General features: G+C 30.9%; 1 protein-coding gene across 1 annotated transcript; it reads left to right on the top strand.

Annotated features, from left to right (window-relative positions):
- The first annotated feature begins 646 nt into the window (after window positions 1-646).
- On the top strand, window positions 647-16,829 carry LOC107455903 (cysteine-rich venom protein). Its single transcript, XM_043044337.2, has 9 exons — window positions 647-1,090; window positions 5,031-5,255; window positions 7,753-7,838; window positions 10,050-10,141; window positions 11,404-11,442; window positions 12,407-12,508; window positions 13,231-13,350; window positions 14,420-14,563; window positions 16,706-16,829. Exons 1-9 carry the CDS (start codon window positions 713-715, stop codon window positions 16,789-16,791), a joined length of 1,272 nt encoding a protein of 423 aa, XP_042900271.1. The 5' UTR covers window positions 647-712; the 3' UTR covers window positions 16,792-16,829.
- Window positions 16,830-18,480: the final 1,651 nt, after the last annotated feature.

Below are 18,480 nucleotides of genomic sequence, written 5' to 3'. Positions count from 1 at the left end.
ATTATAGGAATTATATTTGTCCTGAAATATAAAATCCCCCAAAAATTCGTTTGAAAAAATGTTTTCTCATTCATACTCAAAAATTTATTCAAAATTGATTGTGTAAATTAAAGAAATTCAGTGTTTAATAACGTTTTCTCATCTATGCAAATAATTGCATGTGTGAGCAAATTTGAAAAAATCATTGTTTGGACGATTTTACCTTTAACGCAGAAAAAGATATCGGTGTTTCATGTTGTATCTCGTAACCATAAATTTTTAAAATGCTAGGCATAATATTTTTCACTTATTTTGACTTAAATTAATGCAAAATACTGAAAAAGTATGAAAAATATGTTTAATAAAAATTCTGAGATAAAGGGTTAAGTCCGTAGCTGTTCCAAATTTTCAAATAATATTAAACTTATAACTTCGGTGAAGTTCTGAGAAAACTCGTAAATTGTTGGTTGCAATATTGAATTAAAAATTATACTTAAAAATACCGTATTTGATTATCCAATTGAGGCATAGCTAGTAATTTATTATTTTAAAAATTATCCTTTAACTTTATTCAAATTAATTATATTTCTTTTTCTCTGAAGCTATTTCCGGCCTTGAATCATGCCGGACATCCTTACGATAAAGAAGAGCATTTTTTCCAAAAACATTCCAAATGTTATATTTTCTTAAGCAATTTGCTGTTTGTCAACAAATTTAGTTATGCTTGTTTACGATGGAAAAACAATCCAGTTTATTACACATTCATCTCCTGTATGCATATATATGCTTTTTAGTTGTTTTGAAAACTACCTTTTCTGAAAGCTCCGAATTAATTTCTGCTAAAACAGTTGATATAAAGGGTATTTCTATGATAGCTGGACAAGAAAGATCAATTAGTTCGAACATTGATTACGTGTTTGACTTGGAACCTCTCATTTCGGATGCAGTAGTTGAGGATATTGATCCAGAAGTTTCTAGAAAATTAGAAGCGAATCGAAGGAGAGATGCATCAGATTACAAGTGGACACAAGAACACAAAATGAAAATACTAGGTCTCCATAATCTCTATAGAGGGAACGTTACGCCTCCGGCTGGTAATATGGAATTCATGGTACGTGGTACATATGGCAATATTTATATTATATAAGCTTCTTAACAAGTCATAATATTTAAAGAACTTTTTATTTGCAATTTTTCTAGCAAATATAGAAAAAGTTATCAAAATATATATGTATAGCACAATAGAGACAAAAGGAAAAAAGAGAAAAACGAAGAAAATTAAGAATTAATAAGTTTTATTTACTGCGCATAATCTGAAAGTATATAGAACTTATAAAATAAGTTAGAAATATAGAGAAAACATGTAAAATAATGAAGATCAATGAAAAAAATTTATTAAAATAAGATAGTTTTAAAAAATATATTTTAAAAAATATATTCAAAAAGAATATATTTAAAAAGAATATATTTCGAAAAAAGTATTTAAAAAAATTAAGGAAAAGCGATAAGANTTATATAACAGATAATAAATTTTAATTTGACTCGTTTTAATTTGAATTTAATTAATAAATGTATAAAATTAACATGTGTTTTTTCTTAAGTTTTTCACACTACACTTCTCTACAGTTAAAAATTTATATCTGTCACAGTAAGTAGCACTATACCAGCTGTCAAAAATACATTTGAAGTTGATGAATTTACAAAAAATTAATATCAGGTAAGCAGGGGTCTACGAGACAAAAAAGTTTGGGAACCAATGATCTAGGGCAGTGTTTCCCAAACTTACGACTTTGGTGTACCCTTTCTAAATTTTTCGTAACGCTGTGTACCACTAATAAAAAAATTAATGTATTTTTTATTAAAAAAATTGCACAAAAGTTAAAAATCACAACTGGCTGTTGACACCACTAATTATTAACTGTTAACTCTGCAAAAAATAGCCAATAGAAAAATACATAATCATAAATTTTCATAGCTAGCTATGTTTTCAAATAAAATTTTTGGAAATTTTCGTTTTTTGCAAGATATTTCGCATAAGAATGCGTACCCCTGCTAAACTGTCCCCGTACCCCTGGGGGTACGCGTACCACACTTTGGAAAACATTGATGTAAATGATGTGCATGTTACTGTGAATGACCGAAATCGGTGGTTGTTGACTTTCACCGGTGAATGACAGCAATCACATAATCGCTTTGGTGAATGTCCGAAATATTTATTACATCCGATTTTATATTAATTTATTCGTGGATATAATTACATTCATTCGATATTTTAATACTTACTGACGATAGATTAGATTAGAAGAAACATCAGTGTTTGAAGTATCGGGCATATATATATACCGGGGAATGGCACTTGCCTTTAAAAAAACATCAGTGTAGGGTATACCGGGCAAATGTATACTGGGGAGTGCCACTTAACTAGACCTAGTATGACTAGACCTTTAGTAAATGTCCGAAATATATTGTTAGTACTGATACCGTATGAATAGTACTGATTAGATACATTTGCATAATTCTGTTAGAAATTTTAGAGCTTATTGAACCATGAAATTGTCCAAATTTTCTTCAACTTTATGCATCTAAGAACGATGCTATCGTACATTTTAAATGTTATTTTGTTTTACTTAAGTTCAACTTAAGCAAAACCGTGATTCTACTTAACACCTTGTTAAGGCTGAAGTAAATTTGCTCTGCATTATGGTTCAAGATACCAATATTATTATTCCAAATCGATCAAACTTTTATGAATTATTAAAAAAACTATTAAAAAACTATTACTATCAAAAAAATCGGTTCGAGGATGCTATGAAACAAAAAAATATGTAATTTGACTCAAAATAAAGTACAAACTTATTGCAACCCTAATCAGATTTTAAATTTAAACATATTTCCTTCGAAAATTTCCGAACTTTACGCGATAATATGCTAAAGGCAGATAATACACTTTTATAAAGTGTTAAATTAAACCACGCTTTTCAAGTTGAGCTACAGTATCGTGAAATCAATCTTAAGAGGGTTTAGTTAGCTCGATAGTATGATTAAACATGGTACTGTATCAAGTTGTAGCAATTTGATACAGAGACGTGTTGAATCATGCATTGATTTTGCGATTCAAAGTGCCCCAAAATTTATATCAGCGTTTGGTTTGACTTGGAACCATACTATAGTTGCAGAAAGTTTACATGATGTTTCAGTTCAATGAATTTGAAGAAAACAATCCTTTCAAAATAATCGCACTGTATGGTAATGACATTTCTGGTTAAAAAAAAAACATGATTCTGTTAATAAGAACTAAAATATACGCTATTTAAACCAATCATTTGGTAATTTTTCAATTCCTATAGTAACTGTTTAACAGAAATTCTAGTTTTCAAAATTATAGTCCGTATGACCACACATTTAGTAACAAATACAAAACTTAAAAGTAAGTTTAACCGAATAAAGGTTTTTTATGTCATGTTCTAAGGTGTCATTATAAAATTACCAAATTTTGTCACACATTATAAAACTACATTTTACAAAAATAATTACCATAGCGTTTCATTACCGAGTTTCTTGGTGCTCCCATAGAGCCAGAAACACAGTAAAATTTTAGCATATTCTTTCAGTTTTAACCATACTTTTTTCCTCAGTGTGCATTATCATTTTCAGCATGTTAGTNTATATGTTACTGATAAGATGTATATCTACTCTGTTAGAAATGTTAGAGCTTATCGAACCATAATAGTGTCCAAATTTTCGGCAATTTTATGCATCTAGAAACCAAGATACCAATATTATTATTCCAAATCGACCAAACTTTTATGAAAGTATACACTAACAGAAAAATCGGTTCAAGGATGCCATGAAACCAAAAAGTCAGTAATTTGATTCAAAATAAAGCACAAACTTATTGCAACCATAATCAAGTTTTAAATTTAGACATATTTCCTTCGAAAATGTCAGAACTTTACGTGATAATATGATAAGGGCAGATAATATGTTTTTCAAGTTGAGCTACAGTTTCGTGAAATCAATCTTTAGAGGGTTCAGTTTGCACGATATTATGGTTTAACATGGTAATGTATCAAGTTGTAACAATTTAATACAGAGCCATGTTGTGGTTCAAAGTGCTCCAAAATTTATTTCAGTGTTTGGTTTAACTTAGAACCTTTCTATATTTGCAGAAAGTTTGCATGATGTTCCAGTTCAATGAACTTGGAGAAAACAATACTTGCAAAATAACCGTACTGTATAGTACTGACATTTCTGGTTAATAACAAAACATAATTCTGTTAATAAAAACTAAAATATACGCTATTTAAACCATTCATTTGGTAATTTTTCAATTCATATTAGTAACGGCTTAACGGAAATTCTAGTTTTCAAATTCTAGTTTACATTTAGTCAAAACTTAAAAGTAACTTTAACCGAATAAAGGTTTTTTATGTCATGCTCTAAGGCGTCATTATAAAATTACCAAATTTTGTCACGTACTATAAAACTTCATTTTATAGTTAATTTTAAGAAAATCATTACCAAAGCGTTTCGGGAAAAATTACCGAGCTTCTTGATGCTCCCATAGCGCCAGAAACACAGTAAATTTTATCATATTATTTTAGTTTAAACCATACTTTCCTCAGTGTGCACTATCATTTTCAGCATGTTAGTATATATTGTTATATTAATTGTTATAGGGTTTTCTAACCACTGCCCGTAATGTTTTCGTTCATAATCTTAGACAAAAAATTGTGCGCTAGAGATTGAAAATCAAAAATTAAGTGACATAAAAATATAATTAAAAACTGATTAGTCATTAAACACCGTAATTCAACCAAAGTAAAGAAAAACTAAAATAATCAAAAACTAGTTTGTTTAATTTTTGTTAATGAAGCTTAAATCTTTTGTTTTTTGTGAACAGGCTCTCAGTCTGATCTAAAAAGTTAGAACCTTTTAATCTTGAAACTTTTCACGTCCTCAACGACAGCAAACATCTTTCTTTCTAAATCATTTGAAGTCGTGATCAGTGGAAATAATATATGCGAGTATTTCAATATTTTCTTCTTTAGGAATGGGATGAAGAACTTGAACATATGGCCCAGGAATGGGCAAATGCATGCGAATTCCAACATGGAAGACCACCTAATTCTAGAGGAGGATATGGTCAAAACCTTTACTTAGGTACAGATCCAACAGGACTTAAAGGCCTATGGATGTGGTACCGAGAATATCTGAATTATCACTTTCACAACCATTCATGCCCACTAGGATTAATGTGTGGACATTACTTGACGGTAATCTTCTCTATTTAATTTACATTCTCAGTTAAAAATATCTAAAGATATTATGTATTCTTTTTTGAAATACAGTCACTTCTTAAACATGTTTTTTATAGTATATATATATTTAACAAATTTTACCTTTTTTCTCTCTCTTGAAAATGAATTATTGCTGCTTTATACTTTTCTCAGTAGAGGGCATGCTTCAGAACCTTTATTTCGGGTGCATGGCAATTTTGAATAAGGCATCATACCTAATTGCTGTTACTGATCAAGTCCTTCAATGCTAATTATATATTTCAAGAACGCGGACCACTTTCAACAGGATAGGTGTCCTGCCATGTAGCTGACATTATAAAGGATCGGTTTGAGAAGATTCTTTCATCACGTTGGTTGCATTTAAATAACATTTTTGAGCATTTGTGGGAGAAAGTAGAAAAAATTATCTGTAAACTAGTTACACAACCATCAAATTTAATTCTGTTTGAAAATGCTCGCAAATGTGCCATAAACTACATCATTCATAGAGTCCATATTAATAACAAAGATTTCGTCTCTCTGAACAAGAGTAAGAATGAGAGAGAAGTCATAAAAAACTAGGAGCTCGGTGGATAAGATATTTCTTGTAATATTCGCATTTTTCAATGAAATTTTTTTTTAAATTTTACTCTCTAAATTGTGCTACATTTAATCGCTGTGTAATAGTAGTTATGTCGTCTGCGCGCTGTGTAGTCCAGTTAAGTGTTTAATCTCGAAACAATTACCTCTTAAAAACAAGCATATTAGTTTATTTATTTAAACCATAATAAGCCTTATACATTGTGATTTTCATAAAAAAGAATAATAAAATTTAACATGAAATAGTGGATAAGAATAGAATGTAGTAGATGAAATTATATTTTACCCTTCAAACGAAGGCGTATTATGTGACACCGATACACCTACATATGTTTAAAACTATTTCACTATTTAAGATTTAAAACTTTGTCTTTACTCAAACATAAAATAACTCTGAATTCCAAAATTTGACCGATAGATTCAGAGAAATGATGAAAGGAATCACGAAGTTAAGAACTTACCATAGAATATGGAGTCGCAAACCGTGCAATCCGTGAAATCGTGTAAAAAACGTGTGCAGGTTATGAATCTAGAGAAGACGATAGATGGTGGTCAGTTGAGATTTCCCTAACTAAATACACAACGCGAATGGGGCGGGGCCCCTTAACTGTTTTGTTTTGAATGTTAGTTTACCTTATAGTTACTTTACCTGTTAGTTACAGACATCATAAAAAAGCGATCTCTGAAGCAAGGAAAGAGGTTCAGACGGCTTTGTGTATTTACGAGGAAAGAAAAACCTCTTCCCATTCTTCAGAACCTGTGTTTGTTTATATTCAGAGAAACAAAGAGGCTTTTATGAGGAAAATATTTATGTTTTAAATTTAAGCTCAGTAATTATCTTAATTACAGCACAAAACTAATATTTGACGAGTTGTCCATAAAGCGTGGAAATTCGTCAATTCAGCAGATATCAAAAGCACATCTAACAGCTTGCTAACAGAGACTTGCGTGCTGAGTGCATCCAGAAACATTTTTACGTTTTTGTAGACTGTGCAATGACCTGTGCTTGTGGCACAAACCGGCGTTAGAATGCAAGACTATGTGGGATTAATACTGCGCAATGACGTCGGCAAGTGGCCCATTGAGCAACTTTTGTAATAACAAGTAAAATAAATCTTTTTGTGATTAACAAGCATTAAGAATAGTTTTTTAGTTGTTTTACAGCTTGATGCAAAAACCAACATTAGTTTTCCACTATTATCACTCTCTTAATATGACTGCTTAAACTTCGAAAATTGGATTGATTTGGGAATGCGGATATCAGTATTTGCAGCTCGAAAAGAAGTGATATGATTATGCCTGTGATTTAAATGAGATTTAATTTGATATCTGTAGGCGACGTCACGCGTGTGTGGCGAACCTGATTGGCTTCTGAATAGACAAATGCCAAGATTTACCTACGATGACGTCAGTTAGAGTGATCCAATTGCTTGAAAGTTTTTTAAGTATCATTTATATTAAGACGAATCAAGCACAAAAGCAGAAAAAAAGTTATTCGATAAATTTTTCTACAAGAAAAAAAATCTTAAAAAAAACTACATCTAAAAGATATTAAATAGAACTTTAGATCTTCAAAACGCTAAGTTTCTGAATTGCCAAGCCAAATATGGAAACCAATTTACAGCATTATCAATGTACTGTATTTTACGCTATTGGAGTTATCGGTGAAGTGTGGTTATTTTTATCTGACGTTAAAAATGTCTTTATGGTGTTGGATTGTAAAATTTTTATATACATATTTTTAGGCTAATTATGCTAAGACAAGTTTTAATGTTCCTCCGAAATTGCCTTCATTTTCATGGTATGCATGCATCGCAATTATAAGGAGACGCAATTTATAAATTTATGCTGATTATTTTTTTACAAAAAAAATATACTCAATTGTTTTTTGCAGATGGCTTGGGCCGCTAACACTAAACTTGGATGTGCTGTGAATCTATGCGGTTATCAATATTTGCTGGTCTGCCATTATAGCCCGGGGTAAGTATAGTATATCTAATAAAGTGATAATAAAGTTAATTGAATATGATGCTTTAGAGTCTGTGGAAATATGTCGTCATCGATATCCTTTTACGTACGCAAACCTTTTTTTAGTTGACACATAATAGTATTAGTATATATATCAAGGAAATAAAGTACATTTCGTTACATTAGCAACACCTTTAAAATAGGCTTCCTTTTGGTCAAAAAAGAAATCAAGAAATTTTCATGATTGGGGTCTCAAACTTAAGCCATGAAAAATTTAAAAAAATTATCGAAACCTGGCAATCATTGATAGAGAAAGTGAGATTAAAAAGATCAAAATCTGATTACCGGAGGTTACTAAGAGGATATGAGCTTCAAAATAAGTTTTATGTTTCAATCAGCCTTTCTCAATAGTGATGAATCGGAATTTTATTACATTTGTTTTTTCGAACTCAAATATTAATTTATGACCTCTACTGTGCATATTTTTACATTTCATTTTTGACAATTTTAAAAATATTCACTACGGTGGTGAATATAGAAGAATATAAACTTTGAAACAACATACTTTTAATATTTCGTGATCTGCAGTTTCTTCTACCAAAGCTGCAAAATTTAAGATAGATGAATGAAGGGGGGGGGAATGAAACTATAAAATAAAAGTTTTTGCACATGGAAAACGATATCAAGTTGAAATAAGGATTTGGTTTTCTCAAAAATATCGTTTGACCAGTGGTCAGAAATAGCCCGCTACAAGTAGCATAAGTACAGCAGTTGTTACTTTTTTCGTAGTTTGATATGTAGTTTGCTACTTGAGTAGTGAGTAATGTGATACAAAAAAAAAATAGTAGCTTGTAGTGATTCCAGGCAACTACTTTTAACGTTAGTTTAGTAAAAGAACGAGGTTTAAACGCAACTATTTTTTTCGAATCTGATTAGTACAAATCTTTGCGGATAGTCAGTGCGCGTGCTGTCGAGCTTTTACATGCAATACATATTACTAATATTTAAATCAGTCACTGCAAAGAGTAGCTAATATATCACTTTGACCACTCTTTGAAGTACGAATGTACACTCAAGAAACATTGATGTTATTTCAATGGAAAAGAACTCATTTTTGCTGTCATTTTCGACGAACGTTATTTCCTAGAAAACGTTATTTCCTAAAAGAAATATTAAAAAAGCAATAAACACTTAACGAACAACAAATATCTAATAATTTAATAGCAATTCTTAAATTTAAAGTTCGTCATCGAGAAAGGCATAACAGTTGAAGGTTATAAGAAAAAAATAGTAAAAAATGATTAAAGGTAGCTAACTTATTTTTTTGAACAGGATTAATTGTTTAATTGTTCCTCATGCTTAAATAAGTCAGCTTTTTGTTCAAAACCATTGTTTACAATGCAACTAAAAGAAGGGAAATACTTACTACATTTCAAAAAAATGTATTTGTAGCTGTAGTTAACTACATTTGTAATAAATCGTTTGTAGTTAAAATTCAAAAATCGAGTAGGTTTTCCAACCACAGCGTTTGACATTATACGGGCAATAAAATGTCCAAGCAAATGACTAGGGTATTTTTAAATTTTTTTATTTTTATTTCCAATGGCAGACATGAAAGACAAATTTGTAGCTGAGAACAATACAAAGAAAGAACAAAAAACGGAAACAAGAGCTACAAAAAGAAAGGGTCTATAGGTCTTTAATATTGTATCTCGCCCGCCAATAACGCTCCCACAGGGGCCCAGGAGGAAGTGCAGGGCAACGTCTCAGATGGTTAGAGTCCATTTCTTCTTGTAGGTTACATGATGGACAAAAGGGGCTTGAAAAGATTTTGATTCTGTAGAGGTGTTTTGATAAACAGTCATGGCCAGTGCCAAGGCGAAAAAGGGCCGCAGATTTTTCTCTTGGCCATGACGGAATATCTTTAATTCCTTCCAGCCAGTCCTTATCTTTATTTGCTTCTTGGAGTTTTGCCTCAAATGTTGTTCGAAGAGAGATTTTTATTAGCCTTTTTGCGGTTTAGAAAGGAGCTGGTTTAAGAGATATTTGTAGAATCTTGGCGGCTAATGACTAGGGTATGGACATTATGTTTAATTGTTTAATGTGACTTTTAAAATAAATGTTGTATTTTTAAGAGTGTGTGTCCTTTCAATTGATTACAAAATGAATTTCAAAAATTGTGTGACTTTCAAATTGCATTTTAATTTTTCTTTTCCTTTCCAGAGCATCTAAAGGGACTTACATTTATGATGTCTCAAAACCATGTTCGCAGTGCATAGAGAAACCCGGAACTTTGTGCTACAAGAATCTTTGCAGTAAAACGAGAAACTTAGTTTTCTTTCAATTACTCTCAATAATTTTATACAATTATGAAGTTGCTTTTTTTTTCTTTTAATTATATTATAAACTTCAGAACAAATAATACCTTTCGCGATTTGTTCACGGAAAAATAAATTTGGGTAAAAAAACCTACCCCTAAGGTTATAAACATTTCTTGTAAAGAAAAAAAAAGAGAAAAAGCAACAACATAATTCTGGCTAATAAAACCATATACAGTATTTAAAACATTCATCTGATAATTTTTCCGGTCGCATGGTAGCGGTTTAGCGGAAATTCTGGTTTTCTTAATTATAGTCGTTATTACCACACATTTAGTAACAAATACAAAACTGAAAAGCAAATTTAACCACATAAATGGTTTTTATGCCATTCTCTAAGGTATCATGATAAAATTACCAAATTTTGAAATGGCATATAAAAAATTTTATAACACTATTTTTTCATGGTTAATTTCACCAAAATCATTGCCAAATTGTTTCGATTAAAATTACCGAGCTTTTAGGTGTTCCCATAGAGCCTGAAACATGGTAAATTTTACCATATTCTGGTAGTTTAGACTATACTTTTTTTTCAGTTTTGATAGTTTTTTAGTGTACCACTAATGGATAAAAAAAACGAGCCCATTTTCTGCAAGAGATTTATTTACAATGGTAGTAATTTTTCGAATGATTCATAATTTTTTACAAAACAATAACTCGAAATCTGGAAAGTCATGCTTGACCGAATGGTGAGTGAAACCGTTCGATTTATCTCCATCTTCACCATTGTTTGTTTATTTATTTTATCAATATTATTCACCATCAAATAATTTTATTTGAAGTTTCGGTAAAATGGTACTTTAATTTTTTGGTAAAACTAGATTGAGTATTTTTATTGTTTCATTTCATTAAAACACGATCAAATATATTTTGAGTGACCTAAAAATAAAATAGCTAAAGTAAATAAAAGAACTTGTAAGACAAATTTATTTTTGGGTTTTGTTCTAACACCAACATGAGGAATCAAAGTTTTTACTCAGTTTAATATGAATTAAATGCCAATAAATGAATATAGTTTGAATCATATCATCAAAGAACATACATTCCTTCAAGTGTAATCTAGCGCATAATAGTTGCACTAAAGTATAAACATATGAAAAATTGTGTCAGTTCAAAATCACCGTAGCTGAAAATAAAATCCTCTTACTAGGTTTCATATTAAAACACAATTATAATAACTTATCTTTTTCTCTTTACAGTGACGAAAGAACAATGTCAGCGCAATCCAAAAAAGTGTAGTAAGCATTTATGATGTTCTTATAAATATCTTCTACTTATCCAAAAATTGATATGTTTATTTGGATAAAGTACGTTTTTTTGTCTGATTTTATAACTTTAAATAACGTCTGCACTAATTACTTAGTGTATTTGAGGTCACCCGCTCAAATCATTAAGATTAAGTCCTAGAACGTGAATATTCAATCATTAGATCAAAAGTTATTCAGGTAGTCCGTTAATTTTTCAGCGCACTGTACAAGAAATTATCTTATTGTAGCTGAAATTTTATAAGTAGTAACTTAAATTCTTAATATTTTAAGAAATTGTTTTTTCTAAATGCCTCTCCAGTTTGAAAATGCTCCTCTTATATTGGGTAAATGTTAGTTGAAAATGAATTAGGAATCATTAAAATGCCTCAAAAAATATACTTAAACTCTCAGCAGTACCTTGAAATCTACATCCTACATCTATAGCTACTTACAGCCGGCCAGGTGGCCGGGCGGTTAGCGCGCCTGACTGCGAAGCCAATGGCTGCTGGTTCGAATCCCGCTCTGGGCATGGATGTTACTCTCTATGTGTTGTTCACTGTTGTGTGTGAATGTGGCCCATCCTGTGAACGGGTATTTGTGGCAGTGTGCGTGGGTAATGTTGCTCGCCTCCGTGACTTAGGTTCACAGGTACCCACTAGGTAACGTTAAATGAGTAACATTTATGTCATCTTCCCATGTGAAGAACGAAACTTCAGTACCTACCGTTAGAGAAAAAAAAATAGTTACATCCCTACTACCTTAAGTCTAGTTTTTATGCATCCGAAAAAGTTACTGCCGTAGAGTTACTACCATTTCCTTGCTAATTTCTAATATATATTTATTTAACTATCTTCAAAAATTTTAAAAAATCTTTATTTTTGTTAATCAAAAGATATTGCTTCTTTTTATACCCTAAAACTGTGTTTCCTCTAGCGCGATCCTCTTTTTTCAATAGAATTGGCTGTATGCAACTTGAAATGCCATAACTGCGGACGGTTAGATAAAGCTGACTGTTTGTGTTCTTGTGCTGATGGCTGGGACACCTATGACTGCTCACGTGAGTACATTTGTTTTTTAAAAAAAATAGTCTCACCTTTATGATCTATTTGAATAAAAGTGAGAGATAGTCATTTAAAAAAATGAAAATCTTCTAATTAATACTTCCAGTTTGAAAGAAATTTGAATTAAAATATTTTATTTATAAATTTCGAATTTTCCTAAAATTTCCGTTTAATCCCCAAAATTTATAGTTCCATATCCCTTTCAAATTCGCCAGGTTTTTCTAGTCATAATGTGAGAAGAAAAAATAATCAATGGCTTTTATAATGCAATATAAATGACGATAAAAATTCAGAAAATTTTCCTTGTACCGTAAAAAAATCCGGATGGTGCCGGTACTTTTCACCGTAAAATCCGTTTTTACCGTAAAATTTTACGGAACAAAAAAAATCTGATATACTGTAATTTTTAAACTAATATTGTAAAGTCACTGAATTACTGTAGTTCAATAATTATTATTGTAAAATATACGGTACAAAATTTTACGGTAAAAGTGGATTTTACAGCAAAACTAATTTTACGGATGATGCAGAATGTCTTACAGTGTGCTTAAAATTATGTAGTATTGTCTTTATTATTGTGCAATATTTTATGCTTCGAATTCTAAATCAATGTCTTTATTTATGATAAATCATGATATAATAAATCATGTTTCAAATTTTACAGCTTCTCTCTATTTTTTACAGTATAATAATTCATGTTCAATGGGAATTTTTTTAGGTCCGTGCGAAAATGCTCACGAGCGTTGTGGTATTTATCCAGGCTATCCCAGCAAATCAGTTTGCCCTGTTTATAGTAAGGTTGAAAATGAATTTTGCAGATTAATGTGTGGTAAATGTGGTAAGTTTTCTTCTATTTTTTATTGTTAAAATTTAATACTCAGGATACATCGATACCATAATCAAAATGACTTGGTAATTAATTTTTGGCCCTGATAATTTCGGAAATAAACGTTTTGGCTAACAGGCACTAATAACCTTTTTACTGTCAATAGCAGGATTCCCAAATTTCTCTGTTGTGGCATTCTTAAACGAAACATTATCACCAATCATATAATTTTTATCTGTGGAATGTTATTATATATGTTACGCTGAAACTCAGAAATAAGGCGAATGTTATCATTCTTTGCTAAGTATTAATATTCAGCATAGTTGCTTTGGTGAACTTTCGAAACACTTGTTATGCCTGATTTGATATTAATTTATATGATACTTAAAAATATTTATTTGATATTAATAACAACCGATTAGGGAAATGTCAGTGTAGGGAGTACCGGACAATTGCCCTTAACCATCAAAAACATTTGTGTAGGAAATACCGAGAAACGGTTCTTAATTTTAAAAAACTTTGGTGTAGATAACACTGGGTAAGTGTGTATCAGAAAAGGGCGAAAACATGTCTTTTGTGTATTTGTATCTGTGAATATGGTATTTAGTAATAACCGATGGCAATTGATAATAATCATGTATTTTAGTTAATGCAATAAAAAAATTAAAATTAACTACATTGCCCGGTATTACCTACACTAATGTTTTTTAAGGTTAATAGCCATCATCTAGTAAGCATTAAATAATGATATCTAACAGATACTCACCAAAAAACTATGTGAATGTCATTAGTCACCGAAGATTATCGACTTTCATTAATTTCAGTCTTTCACAGCAACATATGTATATTTCGCAGTCTAATTCAAAAGCAAGTATAGTAAGCACCTGCATTGCTTTCCTGTTGGAATTTCTAGATTTCTACCTCTATATTACCTTATGATTTTTGCATGTTCTAAATTCCTTTTCCTATGAAATCCAAAAATTGATGTCGAAAGAAATAATTTTTTATTGTGAAAATATCATTTTATTTAAAAATGAATTCAGTAACTCAAATGTGAAAATATCTTTTTCGGTGTATTTAGTGCCTTATTTTGAAAATGAAACTATTACTCATGAGGTTGTAAACCACGTTTGCTGTGACGGAAAGTTGTGTTCAAGAGGGAATATCCTGGATTTGAATAGAAAACCCTGTACTTGTAATCTACAGTGCCCAGGACCTCGGTGTGGTAAGGCATTTTTCAAACTTTTTCTTGTTTGGCCGAAACTTGACTTCATAAGCAACTTTGGCATGAGCTCTATCCTATTTAGATTCGGTTTAGTAGGGAAATTCAAATAAGTTTGGGTATTTTGATGCTAGACTATTTATAAGTGTTATTTACTTTTTAATTCTCGTCATTTTGTACGTGGGTTCTAAGATTATATACTATGGTTGGTAACGTAACACTCTATTATTAGAAAGGCACTATAGTAGTTTGATTCTTATACTTTTCCGGGAAACATAATAAAGGCATTAAGCATCAGAGCAATGTGATTTTTTTTTTATACATAAAAAGTGCAAAGGGTTACTATTAAATAACATTATTACTTTTTTATTTTCCGTTTTCCTTATTTATTTTGCTTAGTTTATTTTTAAATATAGAGGTACGTAGAAACGCCAATTTTGTTTCACAATTCGTAATTTTATTCTAACTTTTAGGATCCTGCATCAAGTTTGGTTGCCTTTATTTAAGAACGTAAAAATTTTTTGAAACAAGAGCATTAATAAATTAAACAGAGGTTTATTTTGTTAAAAAACAAGGAAATAAAATAAGAAAGAAAACTGAAAGACATCACACATCAGTAAGTCTAAGGATTATTGTAAAACTTAAATAAAATTGTGCTGATTTTTAAAGTATCAATTTTATAAACAAAAAATCACAATTAACTATAAAATGTTAAATATTTAAATATTAGTTCATCACTTTTCTTCAATGACCGTTTAATTTTCTACAAAAAAATGTTTCTGGCAGCTGTTAAACTTAAGTCACTTTACTAGCATAATTAATGTAGTTACTATTTCTAATGACACTTGGCCAAGTCACGCTCGCCAGCCATTGGTCTTTTTGCGAATAAAGTAAAGAAAGTGCACAAAAATAAATGCACTAAAGAGAGCACAGCAAGGGTGAAATTGCGTCTTTCTTAAGAAACCCGTGGTGTAGATGGCAGTACTACTAATTTGTGTGGCCACTCAATTTAGACATTTATCTGAAGGGGAAGGAATTTTTTTGCAAATCACTGTACCCATGGTAATGGTCAGAGACAAGCCACAAGACATTCTATTTCACAGATTTCATGAGCATGTACTCGGTGGGTCTTACCGGAATCATGGATCGAACCCCCAAACCTCAGGCCCGGAATCAGATTTTCTTATCATTGGGCTACCATGGCCCACAAATGTTAATAAGATAATAAGTGCATAATGCAAATGCATATAATGCCGTAAGACGCATAATTTCGTACGGGGAATCGAATGTTTGAAATGAGATTTTTTGAAATTTAAAACTTATTCAAAAAACTTACATATTTTAATGTTATTCTCAATCTTAAAAAAAAAATTACGCTGGAAAAATTTATTATATGTCCAGCGACTGAGGAGCATAAACCAACTCCAAACAATAATTGTTTAGAATTACACTGAGAGAAAGTTCGGTACCTAGCGTTGAATTCCCAGCACATCATCCTGAGTTAATCAATAGAAAAGGCATCTTCTTTAGAATGTCCATCAAAAGACACTTCAAAAAATTCCGAAGTTAAGAGAAAAAAAGAAAAAAAAACTCCTGCTGACGTAAATAATAGACAATACGTGATAGATGAAGTCTCTTGTTTCGTTTTAAGATAAATGTTTGCTTTAATCTTTGTAATACGAAAAGACGGTCAATTATTTCTATTAAGTATCGAGTTCAGTTAGTGTTTAATACAGTGTGAATGACAGAATGTCACTCCCGATCGTGATATAGAGAACTGCTTCCTTTGAACTTGAATAAAAGTGAATAAAATCATTGAATTAGAATAAATTAAACCATAGATCTTCGAAAGAAACCACATATTTTTTATAGTTTGAAAGAAATTGATAATGTGTGAAACGTTGAGAGATGACTATAGAAAATAATACATACGTGATGAACAGATATTATTTTTTTATGTCAATATGTTGTATTTTATTTAGTTGTAACACAACACGAACTATGCAAGGACCTACTTATTATATAATATTTGTATTTACTGCAGAAACAGAAATCAAATGTACCCGTTGTTCTTTTAGTCTAAAATAAATTAATTAACTCAATTATGAAATTTTTGAAACATATTACTCACTATCCATTTTACAGATTCCATGGATGGAAGTGGTATGAAGTCAAGGATCAACACTATTCCATTGTTGTGTTTTGCTTTGCTGGCTTTAATATTAATTTGATGCAATTGTAAAAACCCAAATAAAATATATCAATATGTAACATTTTTCTTTATGTTATTGCTTTAAGGTCTATGCATTTTTGTACCCTCCAACATTTTGTTATATATCATAGTGGAAAGCTGGGCAAAACGGTGTACTTAGTTTAAAATTGTATGTTTTTATAACAATAAATAGTTAATTGAAGGAAATGCGATTGCTTCGATGAACACATTATATTCTCATATTTTTAAAAGAACAATGATACATTAAAAAAAAAAGAATAATATTATTTTATTCAATAAAAGAAAAAGTACAGCAAATACCTCGTCCTGACTCAAGTATAAGGGAGAAGTGAGTGGTAAGTAAAACTAATTAGTTAAGATCAATTAGTCTAATTAAATTAATTTAAAAAACCAACAAACAAATAAAACTAGTGGATATGCAGAAAAATGTTTGCTTTTTATGTACGTAGATTTTTGAAATATTGGTTTAAGGTTTTATTTTATCCCTTAAGATCAATCAAACACTACATTTATTGTCAAATATGTTAAAACAAAGCAGAAAATTTTTTTCCTTAAAAATTTACTCTAAGTTTTACAAAGATATTACTGCTGCTTCATAACAAATATAAATATAGACAGAATTAGGTACTTCTCTATTCCTCTTTAAAAACATGATCCAGGTTAAAAAGGTAAGATCATTTGAAAAATATGCGTAAACAAACGTTTAACAACCATAAACCAAAGGCAATTAAATGTACCTTAAGCAAGTACTAACACAGTTAATGTTAGAAAATATGTGCACTTTACTTTGGCAGCAAAATCACCAGAAGTTACAATACAAGAGTATTATAAAAAGGGGAAAAATTGTGATATATTCCCATACATCAATTAGAAGAGAGATGGGGGGGGGGGGGGCTTTAGACTTGGAAGCGTCTAAACATAGATTCGAGTGTTGCAATCGGTAATATTCTTCTTGAAGATCAGTAGAAGTGACTTTTGACACTTGCAGTAAGCCTGATTTAATCTCTCTCGCTCAAGAAAAAAAAATTGTAGAGTTCCTTCTCAATCCATGCGATTTGCGCTTGCGCAAGAAGTTTCTCCTACGGTGCATTCTCATTGCATGCAATTGGTATATGCCTTTGTACATAAATGAGATTCGCGCAGCCTCAACAGTTAATCTTACGTGTAATTTCTAAACATTCACGCACACACACATCTAAGGCAATCGCGTGTAGTGTTGTGCTCATTTATAGTATCCAAACATACCCACAAAAATGTTGGACAATTGGATGCAGTAAATATCGCTCTATGTCCCACAGGAAATTGCAAAACGTATTACGTAATCGAATTAGTTGAACCTTTTTCTTTGATTCGAAGATTGTGTGAAATGTTTCAATAGAAAACGTACGTAACAATCAGGGAGCTTTCTCATTTCCTGATATTCACGCACTTCCAAGCAACATTGCAACATGCTATCACAATTTTGATGCTCTGCGGAGGGGTATGACCTGCTCGCGAAGTTAAGCAATTTACGGTAGAACGGTTTAGCAAGGACCGATTGTACGTATCCTCGGTTTCTACACTGGTTTATTAATATGGTGTGCTTGACATCAGTATTGTTGAGGGAACCGTGTAAAGATTTTCTGGTGATCTTGCTCTGATTTGAGTGAGACTTTTCACATGTGAAAAAAAAACACACGCAATTAGA

Source organism: Parasteatoda tepidariorum, chromosome 8 (assembly GCF_043381705.1).
Source record: "Parasteatoda tepidariorum isolate YZ-2023 chromosome 8, CAS_Ptep_4.0, whole genome shotgun sequence".
In the NCBI taxonomy this organism is placed as follows: Eukaryota; Metazoa; Arthropoda; class Arachnida; order Araneae; family Theridiidae; genus Parasteatoda; species Parasteatoda tepidariorum.
The sequence above is the reverse complement of the archived record's forward strand: the minus strand, read 5'-3'. Positions and strand labels throughout refer to the sequence as shown.